Source organism: Taudactylus pleione, unplaced genomic scaffold (assembly GCF_031769625.1).
Source record: "Taudactylus pleione unplaced genomic scaffold, aTauple2 ptg001370l, whole genome shotgun sequence".
Classification (NCBI taxonomy): Eukaryota; Metazoa; Chordata; class Amphibia; order Anura; family Myobatrachidae; genus Taudactylus; species Taudactylus pleione.
Window position 1 is genome coordinate 2,398,552 of NW_028285770.1, and position 23,596 is coordinate 2,422,147.

Here is a 23,596-nt window from a genome sequence, read left to right on the forward strand (position 1 = left end):
TAATCAACCAACATATCCATCATCACATTTGCTTGAAATAACCAGGTAGATATAGGCAATCTACTTTCAGAAAAAGAGCTGAGTTAGCCTTTGTTGACGGAGTATTTTTGTTATTTCTTTTTTTATTTTTTTTAATAGAACCATAACCCAGATTTCAGAGTTCAACAAAAAAAAAAAGAATGAATCAAATAAAAACACATTACATATGTATTCATTGTAAAAAAAAAAATATGTACTGTATATAGAGACCTATTCGTATAACAAACATATAGGGCAGAATACTTTGCCAGTCTAATTGCAAATACTCACCTTTAAATTTTTTCTCCTCTTTAATTTTTTTCTTTTTAGGTCCCATGAGATGGCGCTGTTGTTCATAGAATGGGTCATGGGTAGAGAGGAGGCCCGCGCTGTAATACTGATACTGCTGCAGCTGGACAACAAAAGTGGGTTACAGAAAGGGCTAAGAAAGGCGCTCCATCACTGGACTCCGCAAGAACATGACATATGGGGGTACATGTAAAAAACTGCGAACTTTAAGCATCAACGAGTCCCGTGTGAGACTGCCCAATGTCTTAAAATAGCAGTCATGTAGCAGACAAAACCAGGTTGATTTTGCCTTTTAAATGACTGTTACATTGAAACATCGGGCAGTCTCACGCGGGACTCGCCAACTCTTAAAGTCCACAGCTTATTACATATGCCCCACGGTATCCTAGGTCCAACTATACCCATTAACAACACACCCTTTACACAGATCACTGCCATAGGCTAAAAGTAGCATACACATTTCAATTAGGTTTGTCATTTATTCAAGCATTCAGTAATTGTGTTAAAGCAAATGCCTGATTGATAGCTAAGGGACCCAGCATGTGCTGTATACCCAATGCTATAGAAAATAAAATTATTATTGAGTAACCATGTTAAAACCTGTTTATGTAGATATTTAAAGTTTCTAAAGAAAAAAAGTATAGAGTTATGGCTGGATCAAACTGCGCACCAAGGGCCAACGGATAATTGTATGGAGTGTGCCGCAAGTAAAGAAAAGGTTGTCCTCCATATTGACAAGTAAATATTCAACGATGTTACTGCGCACTACTGCTTTGCTCACCTCGTGCTCTAACTCCACTAGGTGAGTGGGAGTTAGCTATCTATGAGGTCCTTCACTACATCCCTACCTAGGAAATATGAATGAGATCTTATATATTGTTATGGATATATATGATAAATAATCAAAAACTTATGTTATCAAAAAACCCTTTACTGATATTATAGACCATGTGATCACAATCCAGGATCATACCCAGATTTAATATAGTGAGTTAATTATAAAAAAAAATTAGTATTGCAATTTTGTATAAAAAATACAAGTCAAATCATAAAGATAAATAAAAAAGGAAAAAAAAATATTAGATGGGAGTTGTTAAGGTGGCTTTTTCTTCTTAACAACTCCACCTTATATTCTCTTTTACTTTTCTTCTTTATTTGTCTTTATGATTTGACTTTTATATTTTTTCTGTATATTTTAGACAAAAATTGCAATACTAATTTTTTTTATAATTAACTTGCTATATTAAATCTGGGTATGATCCTGGATTGTGATCACATGGTCTACAAGATCAGTAAAGGATTTTTTGATAACATAATTTTTTGATAATTTATCATATATATCCATAACAATATATAAGATCTAATCCATACTTCCTAGGTAAGGATAGAGAGAAGGACCTCATAGATAGCAAACTCCCGCTCACCTCATGGAGTATAGCAAAGGAGTAGTGCGCAGTAACATTGTTGAATAAAGAAAAAAAGTGTTTATGTTACACAGTATATAGAATTATAACAAAGAAATAGTATAGATACAGTATATATAAAATCACCTCAGCATCCATTATAGAAGGATGAGCATTATGATGAATAACAAGTAATTTGTCTAATGTGCATTCTTCTTATGGTTGTACTGTAGGACTGACCTTACAAAAGGTGTAACTTTACGCCATGTACTGCTCCATACTAACACCATCACATATTGCCCACAATCCAAATCTCTATGCCTAAACTATTTAAATCAGGGATGGGGAACCTCAGGCTCGGGGGATCATTTGGTCTGGCCCCTGGAGCTCTTTTCTGCTAGCCTCATCTGGCTAGCAGTGTACCTAGAATGGCAGCCTGCAGCCAGAATCTATGCAGCAGTGCCGCCTGGAGCATCCATATGACGCTTCAGACGGTCACACCGCTGCCCTTACAGCTCCCCATTGCTGTAATCACTGGCGATTGTAGCCCCACCCAATGTCACGTCACACGGAGGTCCGCTAATAATTTTATATACTGTATATCAAAATGGCCCTCGGCAGAAAAAAGGTTCCCCATCCCCGATTTAAATAGTAAATGCAAGTTGCTTAGGCACTTTAGAATAAATCTACATTTCATAAATTACCTGTAACTGATTACTCATTGGCCATACAAACAGATTATTAAATGAAAGGAAGTCCATGTTCAGAGAGTTCCAGACAGATTTATTATTTTTTGTTATCATTAAAGTGGCCGACACAAGCCGATTTCACCCTTCCACTGTCATTGTTCCACACGTTTGATAGTAAATTAGAAGTTATCCAGGAGTTTGTATTTTGAGTTCAGCAACTAGATTAATATAGGCTTCATTGAGCCAGTTATTGCCTCAGGAACATGACACACATAGCGGCCATTTTCTCAACCACATTGTCCACCATAAAAAATAATGACCTTAATTTCAGTAGGATTCTGATCTGGCCTAATGGCTGCTTTGGGGCCAAACATGTTGAGATATCCCGGATATCAAAATTTAGAATTGGCGCTAATTAAACAGACCTGATTTTATCCAATGTCATGTCCATGGAAAGCTAACAAAACAGTGCTAGGTGTGTAGTGTTCACTCTAGGCTCTTGAACTGGAAGACCCCGATCAAGTGAGAGGGCGCAACTGTGCATGCGCTTTATACCCCCCTTTCCATCACTCTAGATGGCGTACCCAGCACTCACTGAGATGCTGGTCTACCCCCAAACTCTCCCTCCAGTTTGAATAGATGCCATATAGTGCTCCCCCTTATCTTCCCCACAGGACACAGCGGGGATAGTGACGCTCAGCGGCACAAAGGGAGGCGGGGTGCAGTGAATCTGCCAGCGTCAGACTGATCAGCGGGGCTCCTCCATAAGGGCAGTCACATTTTCCCCATTTTAAAAATTGGGCAGGGTGTGGTACCCTGCTGAAACAGCCTAGAGTGAATACTAAGGATGCATACACACGGTCAGACTTTGTAGGACAATATGAACGGTAACGATATCGTTTATCGTTATATCATAAATTTTTTGGCCCCTTCCAACCCCCAAACAAAGGATGATGCGCGGGCACGGATGGTCGATAACGACCATCGCCCGTGCATGCAGTTCCAACCTGGTCGATATCGGCCAGGTTACTATAGGGACCCACGATCAACGTTATAGTTGTTTATGGGTTGGTGGTGTGCTGGATGATCGATATCAATCATCCAGCACGATCAGACAATGATATTGTTATCTGAACTGACCGAGTGTATGCACCATAAAGGGATATATTTACTAAGGTGCAGGTTTTTACAACAGTAAATGTTGCCCATAGCAGGTTAAAATGAAAATCTCGAAATGTATGAGAGCAAATGACAATCGATTATATGATTTTAAACACTGGAAAACAGACAAAAACGATTGTTCAAAGTGGTTACATTTGTTTTATTTAACCAATTTGTCTGAACGACCATTTCTGTCTGTTCTCCAGTGTTTGTGAACAAATGTTCGATTGTCATTTGCTCCCATACATTACCAGGTTTTCATTTCAACCAGCCAGATAATTGTATAGTGCAGTGTTGGCTAACCTTGACACTCCAACTGTTATGGAACTACATAACCCAGCATGCACTGCTACAGTTTTGCTATTAGGGCATGCTAAAACTGTGGCAGGGCATGCTGGGATATATAGTTCCACAACAGCTGGAGTGTTAAGTTTAGCCAACACTGGTATAGTGTATGTCCATCATAAGTGTGGTTATAATAAATATATAAAATGGCTGAATAGATAAAATAGCTCATTTCACATAAAATAGAATGGTCTAAACATTTCATTAAAATAAACCAACTAATGATAAATAACCCTGATAAAAAGATGCAATCACAAAAAGTCACACAGGCTGATTCGCTCAGATCTATATAGCATGCAGAGAATACAGTACTAAAACAATGTATTCAATAATTACCCCACAAATCATATTAACTTCCTAAGCAGGAACTAGTAAAGTCCCAAATACAATTACAAGAAGTGATTAATACAAATTGGGCTAAAGCACTCTTAGGAATTAAATGCAAACCATCAACAATATTGTGCTAAAACCTAAATTTAATAATCCGTTGGTTATTGATAAATTGAAAGCGCACTAGCTGAATGTGCTTATGAGACAAATGCAATTTGGGCAGCCGCCCACAGATCTCTCACCCACTCTGTGCTGCAATGGTGGAATAAGCACTCTGCTGCCAGATCGAGGTGTAATTTAATAGCGACAGGCAAGTGGAGGTGTAAATGTTGTGGGACAGGTAAGTGGAGGTGTTGTATTGAAGGGAGATGGGTTTTGAATTTGCAGATGAGTGTTTACATCAACTTTTACAAACTTGTATTAAAACAGACTTTAATTTGCTTGCTATCATTCTTCAACCATTAATAAAAGTGCAGAAATTACACATTTGATATCTTCTAAAAACCTCCAGTACCTTCCTTATGGCCACTATCAGCCTTCTATATGGTCCTGCTATCCCAGTTGCATCACTTTTGGGGTCCAGGGTGGTTCCCCCACTTTTTCATGCACTTCTCTACCGTGAATTGGCATTCCTAATTGGATTTTCCATTTCTCAGGTGCACGCATTCGTGCGATGTATGAGAGTTTCATGAAACAAACTCGCATTTGCAAACTCGCACCTAATAGGCTGGAGCCCAATGTGTCAGCTCAGTATTCTCTGTATGACAATACAGATTCAGCCTGTGTAACACACTCATTTGTTACTGGATACATGCATTAAAGTTATCTATGTAATACATTTCAGTAGATTTAAAAGAAAATTCACAATACATAGTGTTGCACCTGAAGGGAAGTGTTTTTTTGTATAACAAGCAAAATTTTGCTTTGACAATAGAATCCCATGGGGACAATTACATTCTTAGTGACGTATGCGGAGTAACTCCAGAACAGTTGGGCGTAGGCACCCTGAGAGCAATAGTTTCATAGAGGTGCAAAGGAAAATGAGCACAGATTGCCTACTGTATTAAATGTTAATGTGCACAGCCGCACATCATGGTGATGTCTGACGGCATATCACTACTGTAGGAAAACAATCTCCCTCTATGAACATGGAATTCCTATTATAAATGATATTATCAAGATAATATTCTAATCATTTTATAACAAAAATTGAGCTTTAAATTCATAAATCACACATATATAAAAGGAGGACAGCCATCATGATTTGGGTTTCTAATCTGCCCAGAGAGTAAGGGCTGAGCACCCAGATACCTCTTTATCCTTGTGATATTTGCTCTGGTGAAGCTTTTTGTATTTGTGCATCCTCAGCATGCCATAAAGCTCCTCTTTAGAAAGACAGTACTCATCCTCCTCATCATCACTTATAGAATCCGAGTCACTGGTGTCCTCGCTCAGGATGATGCTCTAACAGAAAAAATATTTGGATAATCAATATAATAAGGTTCCACAACAATAAGCAATAGCATGACGACCATGAAACCATTTTTTTGTAGTTAATCTTCTTTAATAAATAGTAATTGAATTGTGCTTTGTTTTTGTTTGTATATATATATATATATTATATATATATACTGAAGTGAAGAATGTGTGTGACACCGTGCTCCCCCAGAATAAACTAAATATGAGATACGTACTGCATTTAGGGTAAAAAATAATGCATGCAAATAGCCCACTAAGCTCTGCCAATTACACAGACTGCATTAACTGGGAGAACACTTTGGATTCACTATACAGTTCTCTCTGTCCAAAGTTCTTATAGGTACACAGACATAATATAAATAATAGTCTTCACATGCTGTAAAAACCAATAACATGCCACCCAGTTAAGACTATTTGCAGTCAATTCTGGAAGACATGGTTACAGAGGTTATTCCTCTTTCAACAAAAAAATGAACAGGAAGTAACAGGTCACAAACATGTGCAGATGTCTTATGTGGCCAACTGTAACAGTGAGAGCTGCATTGTGTTGTGTAAACTATGTTGCAGGAAATCAAATATAATGCTGAAATAAAAAGGTGATATAGAAAATACATACAATGTATGTGTCTCATAAATAAATAATATATATATATATATATATATATATATATATATATATATACATATACACATAGACACACACACACACATATATACATACAGTACCTTGCAAAAATTCATCCCCCTTGGCTTTTTACCTTTTTTGTTACATTACAACCTGTAATGTATTTTTAATCTGACGTTTATGTGATGGATCTGCACAAAATAGTCTAATGAAGTGAAGTCAAATGAGAAAAAAAGGAATCTTTATAAATAAGATTTTAAAAATTAACATGTGCATATGTAATCACCCCCTTTGCTATGAAGCCCCTCAAAAGTTCTGGTGCAACCAATTACCTTCGGAAGTCACATAATTAGCGAAATGAAATCCACCTGTGAAATCTAAGTGTCACATGATCTCTCAGTATAAATACACCTTTTCTGAAAGGCCCCAGAGGCTGCAACACCACTAAGCAAGAGGCATCACACCATAAAGACCAAAGAGCTCTCCAAACAAGTCAGGGACAAAGTTTTTGAGAAGTACAATTCTGAGTTGGGTTATAAAGAAATATCCAAATCTTTGATGATCCCCCGAAGCACCATCAAATCCATCATCACCAAATGGAAAGAACATGGTACCACAACAAGCCTGCCAAGAGAGGGCCGCCCAGCAAACCTCACAGATCGGGCAAGCAGGGCATTAATCAGAGAGACAGCACAGAGACCAAAGGTAACCCTGAAGGAGCTGCAGAGTTCCACAGCAGAGACTGGTGTATCTGTGCATGTGACCACAATAAGCCGTACACTCCATAGAGCTGGGCTTTATAGAAGAGTGGCCAGAAAAAAAGCCATTACTCAGTGATAAAAAATAAGAAGACACGATTTGAGTTTGCCAAAAGGCATGTGGGTGACTCCTCAAATGTATGGAGGAAGGTGCTCTGGTCAGATTAGACTAAAATTGAACTTTTCGGCCACCAAGGAAAACGTTGTGTCTGGCACAAACCCAACACATCCCATCACCCCAAGAACACCATCCCCACAGTGAACATGGCGGTGGCAGCATCATGCTGTGGGGATGTTTTTCAGCAGCAGGGACTGGGAAACTGATTCGAGTCGAGGGAAAGATGGATGGTGCTAAATAGAGGGATATTCTTGAGCAAAACCTGTTTCAGTCTGCCAGTGATTTGAGACTGGGATGGAGGTTCACCTTCCAGCAGGATAATGACCCGAAGCATACTGCTAAAGCAACACTCGAGTGGTTTAAGGGGAAACATTTAAATGTGTTAGAATGGCCTAGTCAAAGCCCAGATCTCAATCCAATTGAGAATCTGTGGTCAGACTTGAAGATTGCTGTTCACAAGCGGAAACCATCCAACATGAAGGAGCTGGAGCAGTTTTGCCTTGATGCATGGGCAAAAATCCCAGGGGAAAGGTGTGACAAGCTCATAGAGACTTATTCAAAGCGACTTGCAGCTGTAATTGCCGCAAAAAGTCAAGTACTGACTTTAGGGGGGTGAATAGTTATGCACGTTTTCTGTTATATTGACAAATGTTGTTTGATTCACAATATAAAAAAACACAACTTCACAGTTGTAGGCATGTTCTGTGAATGAAATGATGCACACCTTCACACAATCCATCTAAATTTCCTGTTGTGAGGCAACAAAACATGAAAACTGTAAAGGGGGTGAATACTTTTGATAGGCATAATATATATGTATATTATAGACACACACACACATTATATAAGTTTTTATAATGTGTGTAATTTGTACCAATAGGAAATTAAAGAAGGAAGGGTATAAACATGGGCTCTGGTAAGACTTTAGATACAATAGAAGATCGTATTGAAGAAAGTATGGATCTTACCTTCAGCCACTTTCTGCTTTTCTTCAGCTTCGAAAAATTATACAGACATCCCCGCTCTGTTTTTGGCTCTATAGACGTAGAATGTTGATATTAGTAAGATATTAAAGGCCTGATTCACAGACAGACACTAATGTGATCGCAAAACAAGGGGAATGAAGGTAGCGCTAGTACTTATCCTATTAGGTTGCTGCCTATAGAGGAAAGGGTTGGGGATCACCTTCCCTAGTAATGTGTGTGTCAAAAAGAGAGATCCTCTGGCGGCTCCTATAGGTACCGTATGTGGAACTGTCACTTGAGACTCATACTACTACTACTAGGAGAATATATACTTATATCTTACCTCCTCATATTTGGACTACCTATACAAGGATTCTAAGAACAGAGTAAAACGCACATATAGCGTGTCTGTCATCCTATCTACCATTGTATTTGTTTTATGTTTTATGTTATATGTTGTTAGTGAGTTTGTATAATTTTATTGGCCAAAGCCTATCTTACATTGTTCTATTTCACCATACATAAGCATGCCCATAGTGTCTTAAATTAACTATTTATTTTATTACCAATTTATGATTACCATTTCATTTGCCACATACGGTACCTATAGGAGGCGCCAGAGGATCTCTCTTTTTGACACACTGTGATCGCAGGTGCGATTTTGTACACAACGCAGCTACGAAAATATGCCAAAGTCTGCAAAGATCACCCGAGCATAGAGACACCCACTGCTGCCTACTTACCTGCGTGCAACAATGCATACCAGCCTAAAGATCTGTAACATCTACGGACATCTTTCCCTTACGGCAGGTCTGACCTGCCGCAGCCTTGGGTGCTCTCCTGGCAAGCAGAGCTGTGTATGCAATCACAGTGGCTAATTTATGCATGCCCATGTAATGGCGTTTAAAAGGCCAGACACAACTGCGTTTCTCAGACCACCCACACCACCCAGCGTTTGTGTCACCACCAACAAACGCTGACAACCTGTCACTCACTCTGCAATGGATTCCTATGTGCGTCCGTGATCGCAGTGCGATCGCTGCGCATGTGCAGTGCGGCTTATTGACATGCGCGATGGCAATCGCTCAATTGCGTGCAGAATTGACTTTGCATCAGTCTCTGAATCAGTCCCTAAGATCATACTTCAAAGCAGTACATTTTATGATCTAAAAATAGTAATAAGACATATGGTAAGACCTTACCTTTGTTATCTCTATTTCTACGAAGTCCATAGGGATCCGCAGGAGACCTTGGGGTATAGGTTGATTATGTCAGTCGTCGAGCACCTCAATAGTTAAATTTGTGCTCCCAGGATTCACCGGGTCCCTCTCCTATACCCCGCAACCAGGCCAAGGCACCTCAGTTTCGTAACAAGCCAATGGCCGAAGGAGGAGGAGAAGATCGAAGGAAACAATTCTGGAACACTCAAGTATCACATTCTCACATAAAGAAGACGATGGATAACCGGTGACCAGGACACAGCCCATCTGCAGCACAGGTGCGACAGGGCGGGAGTCCTGTGAATCCCTATGGACTTCGTAGAAATAGAGATAACAAAAGGTAAGGTCTTACCATATCTCTAATTTTCTACTGCAGGGTCCACAGGGCTGATGTCCCAAAGCAGTCTCCTTAAAAGGTGGGGACGTTCCTGTGCAGAACGGAGAATCCGCCGCCCGAAGGAAGCATCCTGAGAGGCAAAGGTATCAAATGCATAATACCTTAAGAATGTATGGACAGTAGACCACGTGGCCGCCTTGCACAGCCCTACAGCAGAGGCGCCATGACGAGCTGCCCACGAAGGACCCACAGACCGAGTAGAATGAGCCTTAACAGAGGACGTTACAGGAAGGCCCTCATGAAGGTAAGCCTCTGAATTGCCAGGCGAATCCAGCCTGCCAAAGTCTGCTTAGTGGAAGGCCATCCTTTCTTTCGGAAACCAAAAAGGACAAACAACGAGTCCGACTTCCGAAATGAGTTGGTACAGTGCACATAAGTTTGTAGAGCATGTACCACAATCAAAGAAGCCTCACCAGCTGAAAGGTCTGGGGAGTTAAAAGCTGGTACTAAAATTTCCTCATTCATGTAGAAGCTGGAGACCACCTTAGGTAGCAAAACAGGGCGAGTAAGAAAAACCGCCCTGTCCCTATGAAAAATCAGAAAGGGAGGGCGACATGAAAGAGCCCCCAAATCTGACACCCTTCTGGCCGAAGCAATGGCGCGAAGAAACAGTTTTAATTGTGAGCCATTTTAAATCCACTGAGCCCAGTGGTTCAAATGGCGGTCCTTGTAGTGCCCTAAGGACCACAGTTAAATCCCAAGGAGCCACTGGTGGGATAAAAGGAGGTTGGATGCGAAGCACACCTTGCATAAAAGGTGTGTACATCCGGAAGAGTAGCAATCCTACAGTGAAACATTACTGACAGGGCAGAAACCTGCACCTTCAGAGAAGCAAGGCGAAGACCGTGATCTAAGCCCTCCTGTAGGATATACAAAAATCCTGGATAATCCAAATGTCTGTCTGAGGATTAACCTCTGTGGCGACACCATTCATAGAAGGTGAGCCATACACTGATAAATTCTCGCAGAAGCAGGCTTGCGAGCTCTGAGCATGGTGTTCACCACCGAGCTGGAAAACCCCCTGGAACTCAAGAGAGCAGTCTCAAGAGCCACGCCGTCAAAGACAGACGACTCAGGTCCAGGTAGAGGCAAGGACCTTGGGACAACAGGTACGGACGTTGAGGCAACAGCATCGGACTGTCTATGGATAGACTCTGAAGATCTGCGTACCAATGACGTCTGAGCCACGCTGGTGCTACCAGCAGTAGCAAACCTCCTTCTTGCTTGAACTTCCAAATCACCCGAGGCAGAAGGGAGAATGGAGGAAACAGGTACGCGAACTGGAAGGTCCATTTGACCTACAGAGCGTCTACCAGCAGAGCCCCCACGTCTCGTTCTTGAGCCGTACCTTGGCAACTTGTGGTTGTGCCGAGATGCCATTAGATCTACTTCGGGAAGTCCCCACTTGTTCACCAGAAGCTGAAATACTTCCTGGTGAAGTGACCATTCCCCTGGGTGTACATCGTGATGGCTTAGGAAGTCCGCTACCCAGTTCAGGACTCCCGGGATAAACACCACCGATATGGCTGGGACATTTTCCTCCGCCCAAGTCAGGATGCGGGACACTTCCATTAGTGCTGCCTGACTTCGCGTGCCTCCTTGGCGGTTTATGTAGGCCACTGTGGTGGCGTTGTCTGACTGGACTTGCACAGGTTTTCCGAAGCATGACCCTTGCTTGCTGAAGAGCCCAGAGTTCCATAGGTTTATTGGAAGCACGGACTCCTTTATTGTCCACCTTCCCTGTAAGAGGTGTGAACCCATCACTGCACCTCAACCCCGGGGACAGGCGTCCATTGTCAACAGGACCCACTCCGGGATCCAAACAGGGTGGCCCTTGGTGAGGTGATCTGGGTGGAGCCGCCAAGACAGAGACAGGCGTACCTCCGGAGACATTACCAAAGTCTGGGGTCGTATCCAACGTGGAGACCCATCCAATCTGGAAAGGATCAGTGTCTGTAGAGGTCGGAAATGAAACTGGCCATACTCCACCATGTCGAAGGTCGACACCATGGAGCCCAGTAACTGCATTGCCGAGTGAATCGACACTCGGCGACTGTGCAGGCAGCTGTGAGAACGCTGCTGCAGCGTGGTTGTCTTGTCCCTAGTCAAGAAAATCTGCTGTTGTTGAGAATCCAACGATGTCCCGAGATGTAGCATCCTCCGTGAGGGCGTCAGCGATGACTTCTTCCAGTTGATCAACCAACCGTGGCTTTGTAGCACTGTTATTGTCAGCTGTAGATGCTGAAGAAGTAATTCCGGAGACCTGGCTAGCAATAGTAGGACGTCCCGGTAGGGCAACAGACAGACCCCCTGCAGCCGCAGTTGGGCCACCATAACTACCATAAGTTTGGTAAACACCCTGGGTGCGGTGGACAGTCCAAACGGCAGGGCCTGAAACTATAAGTGCTGTTGCAACACTGCGAATCTGAGGTACCTCTGGTGAGCAGAAGCTATCGGGACATGCAGGTAGGCATCCTGGATGTCCACAGACACCATAAAATCCCCAAGTTCCATAGCCAGTATAATTGACCGCAGGGTTTCAATTATGAACCGAGGCACTCGGAGAAACTTGTTTAGGGACTTGAGGTTTAGGATAGGCCTGTTATGCACCATTCAGTTTTGGAACCAAAAAGAGTGTGGAATAATAGCCCATTCCCTTCTGGGGAGTAGGTACCAGAACTATAACTCCCTGTTTACCAGCATAGATCGTATAACTTTCTGCAGTTCCAATGCCTTTTCGTGATCCATCTGAAGTCCCGTAGGGAAGAATTGATGAGGAGGTCTGTATTGGAAGGAAAGGGTGTACCCTTGAGAGACCAACTTCCCTTACCCAAGTGTCTGTTGTGGTATGCTACCAACACTGGGTGAACTGAAGAAGTCGGCCTTCCACCCTGGGGTCCCCCAAGGAGAGGCCCGCCCCGTCAGGCTGAGGGTTTAGCGTCGGGCTTGGCAGCTGGACGCCTGGTACTCCAAGCCTGCTTATGGGCTTTGTGACCTTCTTAGTGCCTGATGGTCTGGGAAAGGACTGAACCTTGGCCTTACCCTGAGGACGGAAAGTCCATAACGCATGAGTTCCAGATCCTGATGGCATTGGGGTCGAAGGTAAACAGGCAGACTTGGCAACAGCCAAAGTGTCCACTAGCCATTAAAGGGTAAACCTTCTAACCCTTTCTTGAAATCAGCATCCGCTCTCCAAGATCGCAACCAAAAAGCGTCTAGGCATTTGCCCAACGTTCCATGGCCCTGGCCACCCAGCATATAGCCATAGCTGGCCTAGCAGACGACGTCATCATCGTTCCCCCCCCTCCCAAGAGGGAATACATGGACTTTAGGCACACCTACGCTTTTCTGTCCGTAACATCCTTTAATGATGACATGGACGGCATAGGAAGTGTCGCACTTTTGACAAGGCGTGTAATATGAGAATCCACCTGAGGAGGAGTTTCCCATTTACAGAAATACTTCTCCTCGAATGGATGAGTAGCTTCCAACCGTTTCTGCGGTTGAAACCTTCTGCCTGGAGTTTTCCAGGCTTCTTCCAGATGTTCAACTAGCTGATCCGACAGGGGAAAAGCCATCGCTGAATTTTTCACTTCCTTAAGGAAAGCATGTTTGCATTTGGCTGCTGGGGTATCCTCATCCCCAATATCCATAGCCACACGGACTGCACGAATGAGGCCGTGTACATAAATTTTGGACTTAGCCCGCGCCTCCTTTTGAGGGAGCTCAGTATAAGATGTCCTGATTTCCCCATCATCGATCGACACATCATCTTGATAATACGAAAAGGGGAAGACAGTACCTCTTTCCTAGCAGGGTGCTGGAAAGACTCCTCCGTCAGGTTTTGCACCGTATTGGAGAGAGTATTAACCCAAACAGGTTCAGTTTGGTATGGAGTAGGTTGTAAGGGGATATTATGAGCCACAACCAACTGTCGGGGAATCCCCTATAATGCAGATGGCATAGCAACCTGCGGAGCGGACCCCAATTGTGGGGCCACTGGAGGTGCAGCAAGCCGACCCATCAGGGTAGTTAGTGCTTGTGCAAAACAAGCCCAGGGCGGCTCTTGAGAAGAGCTGGGCCCAGCAGGTAATCCTGCATTTCTGGGACACAGGGTACACAATCCTCCCACAATAATCTCTCCCTCCTTTTGTCCAGCCAAGCACCTGTTGCAGGACTGTGTAAGGGGGATATCAGCCTGAGCAGAATTGCTGCCAAACATAAGGAATGTACAGTGCATCCAGACAGTTTTCACAGCTTGTCACTTTTTCCACATTTTGTTATGCTACAGCCTTATTTCAAAATGGAATAAATTAATTTTTGACCTCAAAATTCGACACACGATACTCCATAATGACAGCGTGTACAAAGTTTTTTTGAGATTTTTGCAAATTTAATAAAGAAAAAAAAAAAAACACACACTAAATAGTCACATGTACATAAGTATTCACAACCTTTGCCATGAAGCTCAAGATTGAACTCAGGTGCATCCTCTTTCCACTGATCATCCTCGAGATGTTCCTACACCTTAGTTGGAGTCCACCTGTGGTAAATTCAGTTTTATTGGACATGATTTTGAAAGGCATACACCTGTCTATATAAGGTCCCACACTTGACAGTGCATGTCAGAGCACAAATAAAGCATGAAGTCCAAGGAATTGTCTGTAGACCTCAGAGACAAGATTTTCTCGAGGCACAAATCTGGAGAAGGGTACAGAAAAATATCTGCTGCTTAGAAGGTCCCAATGAGCACAGTGGCCTCCATCATCCGTAAATGGAAGAAGTTTGGAACCACCAGGACTCATCCTAGAGTTGGCAGTTCATCTAAACTAAGCGATCAGGGGAGAAGGGCGCTAGTCAGGGTGGTGACCAAGAACCCGATGGTCACTCTGTCAGATCTACAGCATTCCTCTGTGGAGAGATAAGAACCTTCCAGAAGGACAACCATATCTGCAACAATCCACCAATCAGGCCTGTATGGTAGAGTGGCCAGACGGAAGACACTCCTTAGTAAAAAGCACATGGCAACCTGCCTGGAGTTTGCCAAAATGCACCTGAAGGACACTCAGACCATGAGAGACAAAGATTGAACTATTTGGCGTGAATGCCAGGCGTTCTGTATGGAGCAAACCAGGCACCTCTCATCACCAGGCCAATACCATCCCTACAGTGAAGCATGGTGGTGCCAGCATCATGCTGTGGGGGATGTTTTTCAGCAGCAGGAACTGGGCGACTAGTCAGGATAGCGGGAAAGATGAATGCAGCAATGTACAGAGACATCCTTGATGAAAATCTGCTCCAGAGTGCTCTTGACCTCAGACTGGGGTGACTGTTCATCTTTCAGCAGGACAACGACCCTAAGCACACAGCCAAGATATCAAAGGAGTGGCTTTAGGACAACTCTGTGAATGTCCTTGAGTGGCCCAGCCAGAGCCCAGACTTGAATCTGATTGAACATCTCTGGAGAGATCTGAAAATGGCTGTGCACCGACGCTTCCCATCCAACCTGATGGAGCTTGAGAGGTGCTGCAAAGAGGAATGGTCGAAACTGCCCAAAGATAGGTGTGCTAAGCTTGTGGCATCATATTCAAAAAGACTTGAGGCTGTAATTGCTGCCAAAAGTGCATCAACAAAGTATTGAGCAAAGGCTGTGAATACTTATGTACATGTGATTTCTTAGGTTTTTTTTTATTTTTTTAATTAAATTTGCAAAAATCTAAAATTAACTTTTTACACGTGGTCGTTATGGGGTATTGTGTGTAGAATGTTGAGGATAAAAATGAATTTATTCCATTTTGGAATAAGGCTGTAACATAACAAAATGTGGAAAAAGTGACGCGCTGTGAATACTTTCCGGATGCACTGCATGTGTCAAACTCCTCAGCTCAGCTTAGGCTCCGCCTTCAGCACTGAACCGTGAAGTAATTTTATCCCTCAGCAGCACTGTCACCGCAAGGGCTAGTGAAAGAGGAATTACAGGGATAACTAAAATGGCTGACAGAGAAAGAGAGTTTTACAGTGAGACAGAGCTAGCAACAGACACATACAATGCCAGGAAAACCTGCACTATACTGCACTACAGTATTATCAACTAGATCTCGTGTCTAGTAGGCATAGTGCTACATACACCGACCTGCTTGGAGGAGGGGTATGTAGGGGGGGACCCAGGCTCCGCTGCTCCCTGTGAGACTAGCATTTTATGCACATTAAAATGGGCGTCGGACTGCTCACAGGGGGCTTGCCTGAGGGAGGAGAGCTGCCTGCAACCGCCAAACCGCTGTGGAGAGGCGCGCAGTACAGCGGGGGAGGGGCGGGCTGTGCCTTACAGAGAAGGCCCGCTCCCCAGGCGTGCTATTAACCCCTGGGATGCCACAACATCTGTACGCTGTGGCCCCCTATCCCTGGTGGTCTAGTAACAGCGCAGGCGCCGTGCCTGGTGCCACAGGCAGCCTCTTCCCAGGGACCCCCCAGCCCTGGGATGTAAATGAACTGTGTTATCAGCGGGCACCCGCCGCGGACGCCGGCTGCTTACCTGAATGTCCCCCGTGACATCCGGCCACAGTCCTGGGCGTCTCGGGGCTTTTACTAGCCAAAACCCCCCAGGCACCCGCCATGATCACTAGCGCAGTGCCAGCGTCTCGGCGACGGCGGGGTGTTGGAGTGGCAGCATGGGCGTCCGCTGGACAGTCCATGCTGACCACTCTTGCAGTAAAAAACAACTATTTTCTGGGCTGTCAACGCAGCCCCTCTTGAAGTGACCCAACTCCGTGGCAAGCACCTATGAAACTGAGGTGCCTTGGCCTGGGGGCGGGGTATAGGAGAGGAGCCCCGATGCATCCTGGAGCACAAATTTAACTATTGAGGTTCTCGACGACTGACGTCATCAATCTATACCCCAAGGTCTCCTGTGGATCCCTATGGACCCTGCAGTAGAAAATATAAAAGACAAAAAAAAAAAACAGAGGTTAAAACATACCCAGCTGCAGGATGCCATTGAGTGAGGGAACTGGAAATAGTGCAGAGTTCCCTTCCCCTGAGGTCTCTCCCAGCAGAGGTGACATGGGCTCCTCCTTCACCTGCATGGAAGGATCCTCAGACTCTGTAAGCAAGGGGGTCTCGTCCAAGCCATCTTCGCTCTCATCACTGTAATATGGGGAGCTCAGTTCAGAAAAATGACAACCAAAATATAATCTGTAAAAATACTAAACTAGGCTTTTTTTTAACAATTTTAATAATGTGGTGCTGGCTGTTCATTTGTGTTCAATAACCATATTCTTTTAACCACATTGATTAGCAATAATAGCTTATAGTAGAAATTGCAGAGTACACCAAGGACCTCATTCAGAGCCGCTCACAAAATGCGAGTGCTCGCTCTGAAGGGGGACAGCTGCTTCTATGTAAAGAGCTGGCCTCCAGGTGATGTCAGGAGGGCAGCCTACAAATGGTAGGCGTTCCTTCAGGAATGCCTCAGTTTGTCTGGCCAGCCCCCCACCACGCCTACAAAACGGGGCGAGCTGTCGATCAACATCGACAGCCGCCCCTTTTGTAGCGACCCCTGGAGTGAGAGAATTTCTCTCTTTCTCGGGGGCTTGCGTGCGCAGTGAGCCATCATCGACCCGCTTGCGAGTGGGTCTGAATGAGACTCCAAGTGTGTAGAAGACGAAATAGAAGCCATTTAGTCCTGACTGAGATTGGCCTATATCAGTCATTGTGGATACAACCTATTACAACAATAACCTGCAAACAACAGTAAACTTCTGCAAATATGTAATAATTGAATTATACCCTCTGGAAAACTAGCTATCCATATACATTTGACACCATTTTGACCATATATCTTTAATGGCAACAAAATTGAGTAAAATAATGGACATTTAGTAAATGCTATTTTTGACATCAAAAGAGGATTTAAAGAATAAAATTAAATAGAAGAGAAGGGTAAAAGATTATGACAAAACACATATTTGGTAGAATGTTACTACCTGGAGAGGTTTCTGTTGAATATGGCCGAGGTCTGGCGAAGAAACTGGTCCAGTCGCAGGGCTCGCTCCAAGTACTGGAGATAGAGGGGCTTTGCAAGGTCTGTGGAGCAGCCATCCTCTGTGGCATCTAGCTCTGAGGCCATAGACTCAGCCTCTCTTCATACAGAGTGTGAGCCTCACAAAGCTGAAGGCTGCAAACAAACAAAACAATCAGAAGTTTCAGAAATATTCTCTACCATAATGTTATAGGCTGAGGGTAATTAGAAATTAGAAAGGCAACTCAAAAAGAGAAGCAGAAAGCCATTTAGCAGAAACCCCCTTTTAATGATGTTTCATCGTGTTGTGACACAGTCAGATTAGGAGGTCCCTCTCCTGGGTAGGGGACTCCTTCCTTACACACACACACAGCAGCAGGGAAGCAGCACACCAGTCTGCGAGTACAAGCTGGTCGGCGCCAGTCTTTATTGTACAATGTCAGAAATAACACAAAGAAAACAAACATAAATCCTAGCCCTGTCGGGGCACTAACTTCACAGGTAGTTCCCTCACTACCAGAACCTGGCAGGGCCTAATGCCCTCGCCAGCAACAAAGCACAGCACAGTACTTACAGATAGGTTTTCCAAGTGTCTCTGAGCAAACTCCCTGTCTGCTCTCCCAGGTGAGACACTCAGCCCTAAACACACAAGGCTTATATTGGCCACTCTCAGGTGGAAACCCTAACAAGCCTGTTACCAGGCTAAGAGAACCAAAACCTGGAGTGGCCGTGGGTGGAGCCCTCCCTCTCCTCTCACCCACAACCCCCAGGTCCCAAACCTACACTGCAGACTTTCTCCTGGGGATTTAAAACACATAATACAGGAATCTGGGATAAATGTGCCTGTCACAGACCACTTTACCAGTGATCTTATCACAGTGTTTAATGTCCAACACGTTGGAACGAACCAAATTACGGAGATATCTTGCTACAGTATATAAGAACATTCTTAAAGGTTACTGGAAAATGAGAGTTCTGGTAAGAACTTACCTTTGTTAACCCTCTTTCTTCGAATTCCATAGGGTCCACAGGGAGACCTTGGGGTGTAGATGGTGGATCTGGAATCTGGGCACCACGCAGTTAAAAGCTTTCAGCTCCCAGGATGCATCGGTCCACTCTCCCTATACCCTGCCCCAAGCCAGAGGCACCTCAGTTTGTAATAAGCCAAAGTAGGATAAGAGAGAAGGAAGACTGGTACACACAAGAATCACATTCTCTCAGAGATGGAGACTGGAAACCGGTGACCAGCAACATAGCCCATATGAAGCCAGGTGCATCAGGGCAGGTTCCCTGTGGACCCTATGGACTTTGAAGAAACGGAGTTAACAAAGGCAAGTTCTTACCATAACTCATTTTCTGCTTCAGGATCCATAGACACCACAGGGAGACCTTGGGGATGTCCCAAAGCAGTTATTTTAAGGGTGGGGACGCTCCTGCACTGAGAGGAGAATCCGGCGCCCAAGGGAAGCATCCTGAGAGATGAAGGTATCAAAGGCATAGAACCTCAGAAAGGTCTGGACAGAAGACCAGTGGCCGCCTTACACAGCTGAACAGCCGAGGCGCCACAGCGAGCTGCCCACGAGGGACCCACAGACCGTTTAGAATGAGCAGTAACAGTAGCCGGTACAGGAAGGGCTGCCTGTGTGTAAGCCTGTGAGATAGTCTGCAAAGCCATCATGCCAATGTTTGTTTGTTGGCTGGCCTTCCCTTCTTGTGAAATCCATATGGGACAAATAATGAGTCTGATTTCCGAAGGGAACTGGTACGGTCCACCTATATCTTGAGGGCACGGACGACATCCAAGGAGGCCTCACCTGCCGAGAGGTCTGGTGATTGAAAGGCCGGGACTACAATTTCCTCTAAAGTGGAAACTAGTAACAACTTTTGGAAGGAACCCAGGGCGAGTCCGAAGTACTGCCCTGTCCTGAAATGGGGAGCGACATGAAAGCGCCCCTAAATCAGACAGACACGCTTCTCGCTGATGCTATAGCCAGAAGAGTCTTCACTGTTAACCACTTGAGTTCCACAGAATCAAGGGGTTGAAATGGAGGACCCTGGAGGGCTTGAAGAACAACTGACAAATCCCAAGGAGCCACTGGAGGGACAAAGGGAGGTTGAATTCGGAGGACACCCTGGAGGAAGGTGTGGATATCCGGTAGTGGAGCAAGTCTATGCTGGAACCAAATGGAGAGAGCAGACCCATGCACTTTCAGTGAGGCCAGGCAGAGTCCTAGGTCCAATCCAGCTTGAAGGAAGGCCAGGACTCTGGAAATCCTAAACACCTGGGGGTCATAGGTTCTGGTACGAAACCATTGGAAATTTGAATGCCACACTCTGTGGTAGATCCAAGCAGAGGCTGGCTTACTCACTCTGAGCATAGTTTTAACTACAGCGCTAGAGAAACCTTTGGACCTCAGGAGGAATGTCTAAAGAGTCACGCCGTCAAAGACAGACGACCCAGGTCCAGGTAAAGGCAAGGACCTTGAGACAACAGGTCCGGTCGTTGAGGCAACAGGAACAGAGCGTCGATGGAGAGACTACGAAGATCTGAGTACCAATGACGTCTGGGCCAAGCTGGGGTCACCAGCAGGACAGTGCCTCCGTCTTGGTTGAACTTCCAAAGAACTCAAGGAAGAAGGGGAACTGGAGGGAATAGGTATGCAAACTGGTAGGTCCACTTCACTGATGCGTCTACAAAGGTTGCCTCGGCATCTCATGTTCTAGACCCGTACATTGGCAGTTTGTGATTGTGTCGGGAGGCCATGAGGTCCACCTCTGAGAGGCCCCATCTGTTCACTAGGAGTTGAACCACCTCTTGGTGAAGCGACCATTTCCCGGGATGCACATCGTGATGGCTGAGGAAGTCTGCTTCCCAATTGGGCCCCCCCAGAATGAACACTGCAGAGATGGCCGGGAGGTGACGCTCGGCCCATGTAATGCGTGACACTTCTGTTATTGCTGCCTGACTTCAAGTGCCTCCTTGATGGTTGATGTAAGCCACTTTTGTGGCATTGTCGGACTAAACCTGTACAGGTTTTCCGTGAAGTATGTGCTGGGCCAGGTTGAGGGCCCTGTAGACAGCTCGAAGTTCCAATATGTTGATTGGCAGGGTTGATTGGACAGATATTCAAAGGTCCTGAAAGGAGTGCAAACCGGTCACTGCGCCCCAGCCCGGGAGACTGGTGTCCGTTGTTAGGATTACCCAGACCGGGATCCAAAAGGGGTGACCCTTCGTTAGATGTGATGTCTGTAGCCACCAAGAGAGGGACAGGCACACCTCTGGAGAGAGCACCATCGTCTGAGCTTTGATCCGATGGTGGTAACCCGTTCCACCTGGAGAGGATTAGTCTTTGCAAAGACCTGGAATGGAACTGAGCATTTTCCACCATGTCAAAGGCTGACACCATGGATCCCAGAACTTGCATTGCTGAGTGGATCAACACTCGGCGACTGTGGAGACATCTGCGCACTCGTAGTTGAAGTGTGGGAATCTTGTCTAACGTCAGAAAGATTCTCTGATCCTGAGAATTCAGCAGGGCTCCCAGATGAATCATTCTCTATGAGAAATTCAGGGAGGACTTTTTCCAGTTGATTAACCATCCATGCTTCTGCAGGAAAGCAATGGTTAACTACAGACGGCGGTGAAGCACTTCTAGTGATCCTGCTAGGAGCAGGAGGTCGTCCAGGTATGGTAACAGTCAGACACCCTGACCACGCAGGTGGGCCACACTGATAGCCATCATTTTGTAAAACACCCATGGAGCTGTAGATAGTCCAAAAGGCAGAGCCTGAAATTGGAAGTGTTGCCATAGTATAGCAAACCTGAGATATCGCTGATGTGAGGGCGCTATAGCTACCTGTAGGTAGGCATCCTGAATATCCAGAGATACCATAAAGTCCCCAGGCTCCATAGCTAGGATGATGGAGCGTAATGTTACCATCCTGAACTTTGGCACCCTTAGGAATTTGTTCAAGGATCTGAGGTTGAGGATAGGCCGATGAGACCCATTCGGCTTCTGAACCAGAAGAGTAGAATAACTAGTCCCTCACTGAGATAGTGGGACTGGCACAATTACCCCTGCTTGCAGCAAAGACTGTACGGCTTTCTGGATTTGTAAGGCCATGTTCAGGTCTGAATGAGGGCCTGTGTAGAAAAACTGGTGGGGAGACCGTCTGAGAAATGAGAGGGCCTTCCCGTTTGAGACCACTTCTCTTACCAAAATAGCCGTGGTGGTTTGACACCAGCACTGGGCGAACTGAAGAAATCGGCCTACCACGCTGGGATATCTCAGAAGGAGGCCCGCCCCATCAGGCTGAGGATTTATCCTCGGGTTGTGAAGCAGGGCGTCTGGTGTTCCAGGTCTGCTTGGTCCTTTGGTTTGGCGGCTCTAGTGGAAGCTGACTGCCTAGGAAAGGACTGACCTTTAGGCTTTCCAAGGCCTAGAAGAAGTAGTTACAATCTTGTCAAGGTCTGTACCAAACAAGATCTCCCCATTGAAGGGTAACCCTTCAAGGCCTTTCTTGGATCCGCATCAGCCTTCCATGAGCATAGCCACAGAGTACGGGGGGCAGACACAGCCGCGGCCGATACTTTGGAGGTTAGGAGACTGGCATCTAATGTCGCTTCTCCAAAATAGGAAGCTGCATCTCGAATGTGAGCAACAAAAGACTTCTGATCCTTAGAAGTATCTGCGGGAAAAAAAAAAAAAAAAAAGTCTTCAAGTGCATCAGCCCAGCTCTCTATAACATTAGCCTCCCATGCAATGCCATGGTTGGACAGGCAATAGTCCCTGAAAGAGTATATCGATTTCAGGCAAGCTTCTACCTTTCCTATTCATAGGATCCTTCAAGGAAGTAACTGTAGGAATAGGCAACGTAGCACTTTTAATTAAACGCGTAACATGTGAATCCACCGAAGGGGGTGTTTCCCGTTTTGCACAATGAACCACAAAAAAAGCATAACATGAGGTCAGTATGAAACCTCTTACCAGGCGATTGCCTGGCTGCAGCCATGATTTCAACTAGATGATGCGATAGAGGGATTTCTGCTGAAGCCACTTTCTGTCATTTAAACAGAGGGTGCTTGGATTTTGGGGCTGGCTCGTGATCTTTTATTAATAAGATGGATCTGACAGGAATATAAATTTTTGACCGACTCTCATCCTCCTCCAGAGGGGAGTTGGGTTTAGAGAGAGCAACAACTACTGCCTCCTCAGATGATATTCAGAATCTTAGAGGGCTTACTGGGTAAGGGCTTTTCACCTTGCAACATGGTTTTATAGGCATTAGATGTAGCCATTAGACTCTGCACAGAGTTAGAGAGTACATCTACCCATGGTGGGGGCACAGGAGATACCTGTATCGCCTGAACCTGTTGTGTCAACCCCACACATTACAGCCTGCTGGAATAATCCCATAGGGAGAATGCAAGGCAGTCCGCAATAGTGGCCAGAACCTGAGAAAATGAAGCCCAGGGGGCTCTTGTACAGCTGCTGGGTTGACTGATGGGGATCGGTATGAAATACCGCCAGACGCATGTTCAAATCCCGATGCTGGAAGACCAGCAGTGAAGATCGACAGGTAAGTATTTTAACTATTTACTAATCTAAACACCCCCCACCCCCCCCTAGGAGTGCCTATCCCTAACCCCTCCTGTAAGTGCCTAAACCTAACCCCCCATTTCCTGCAGCCTAAACCTAAGTCTCATGGGGGGGGTGCTTAACCCCAACCTCCCCACGTGGCTGCCTAACCCCCTTCCCCTA

At 45.1% G+C, this 23,596-nt stretch overlaps 1 protein-coding gene across 1 annotated transcript in view; it reads right to left on the reverse strand.

Annotated features, from left to right (window-relative positions):
• Positions 1-23,596, reverse strand: part of LOC148442989 (chromatin-remodeling ATPase INO80-like) — a 196,567-nt gene that overhangs the window by 135,147 nt on the left and 37,824 nt on the right. The window contains exons 2-6 of the mRNA XM_088463423.1: positions 17,800-17,990; positions 16,794-16,960; positions 8,204-8,271; positions 5,567-5,719; positions 310-430 (exon numbers count right to left, since the gene is read on the reverse strand). Of these exons, the coding sequence (XP_088319549.1) occupies positions 310-430; positions 5,567-5,719; positions 8,204-8,271; positions 16,794-16,960; positions 17,800-17,942 (652 nt within the window). The 5' untranslated portion in view covers positions 17,943-17,990. The remainder of the gene's footprint in view (positions 1-309; positions 431-5,566; positions 5,720-8,203; positions 8,272-16,793; positions 16,961-17,799; positions 17,991-23,596) is intronic.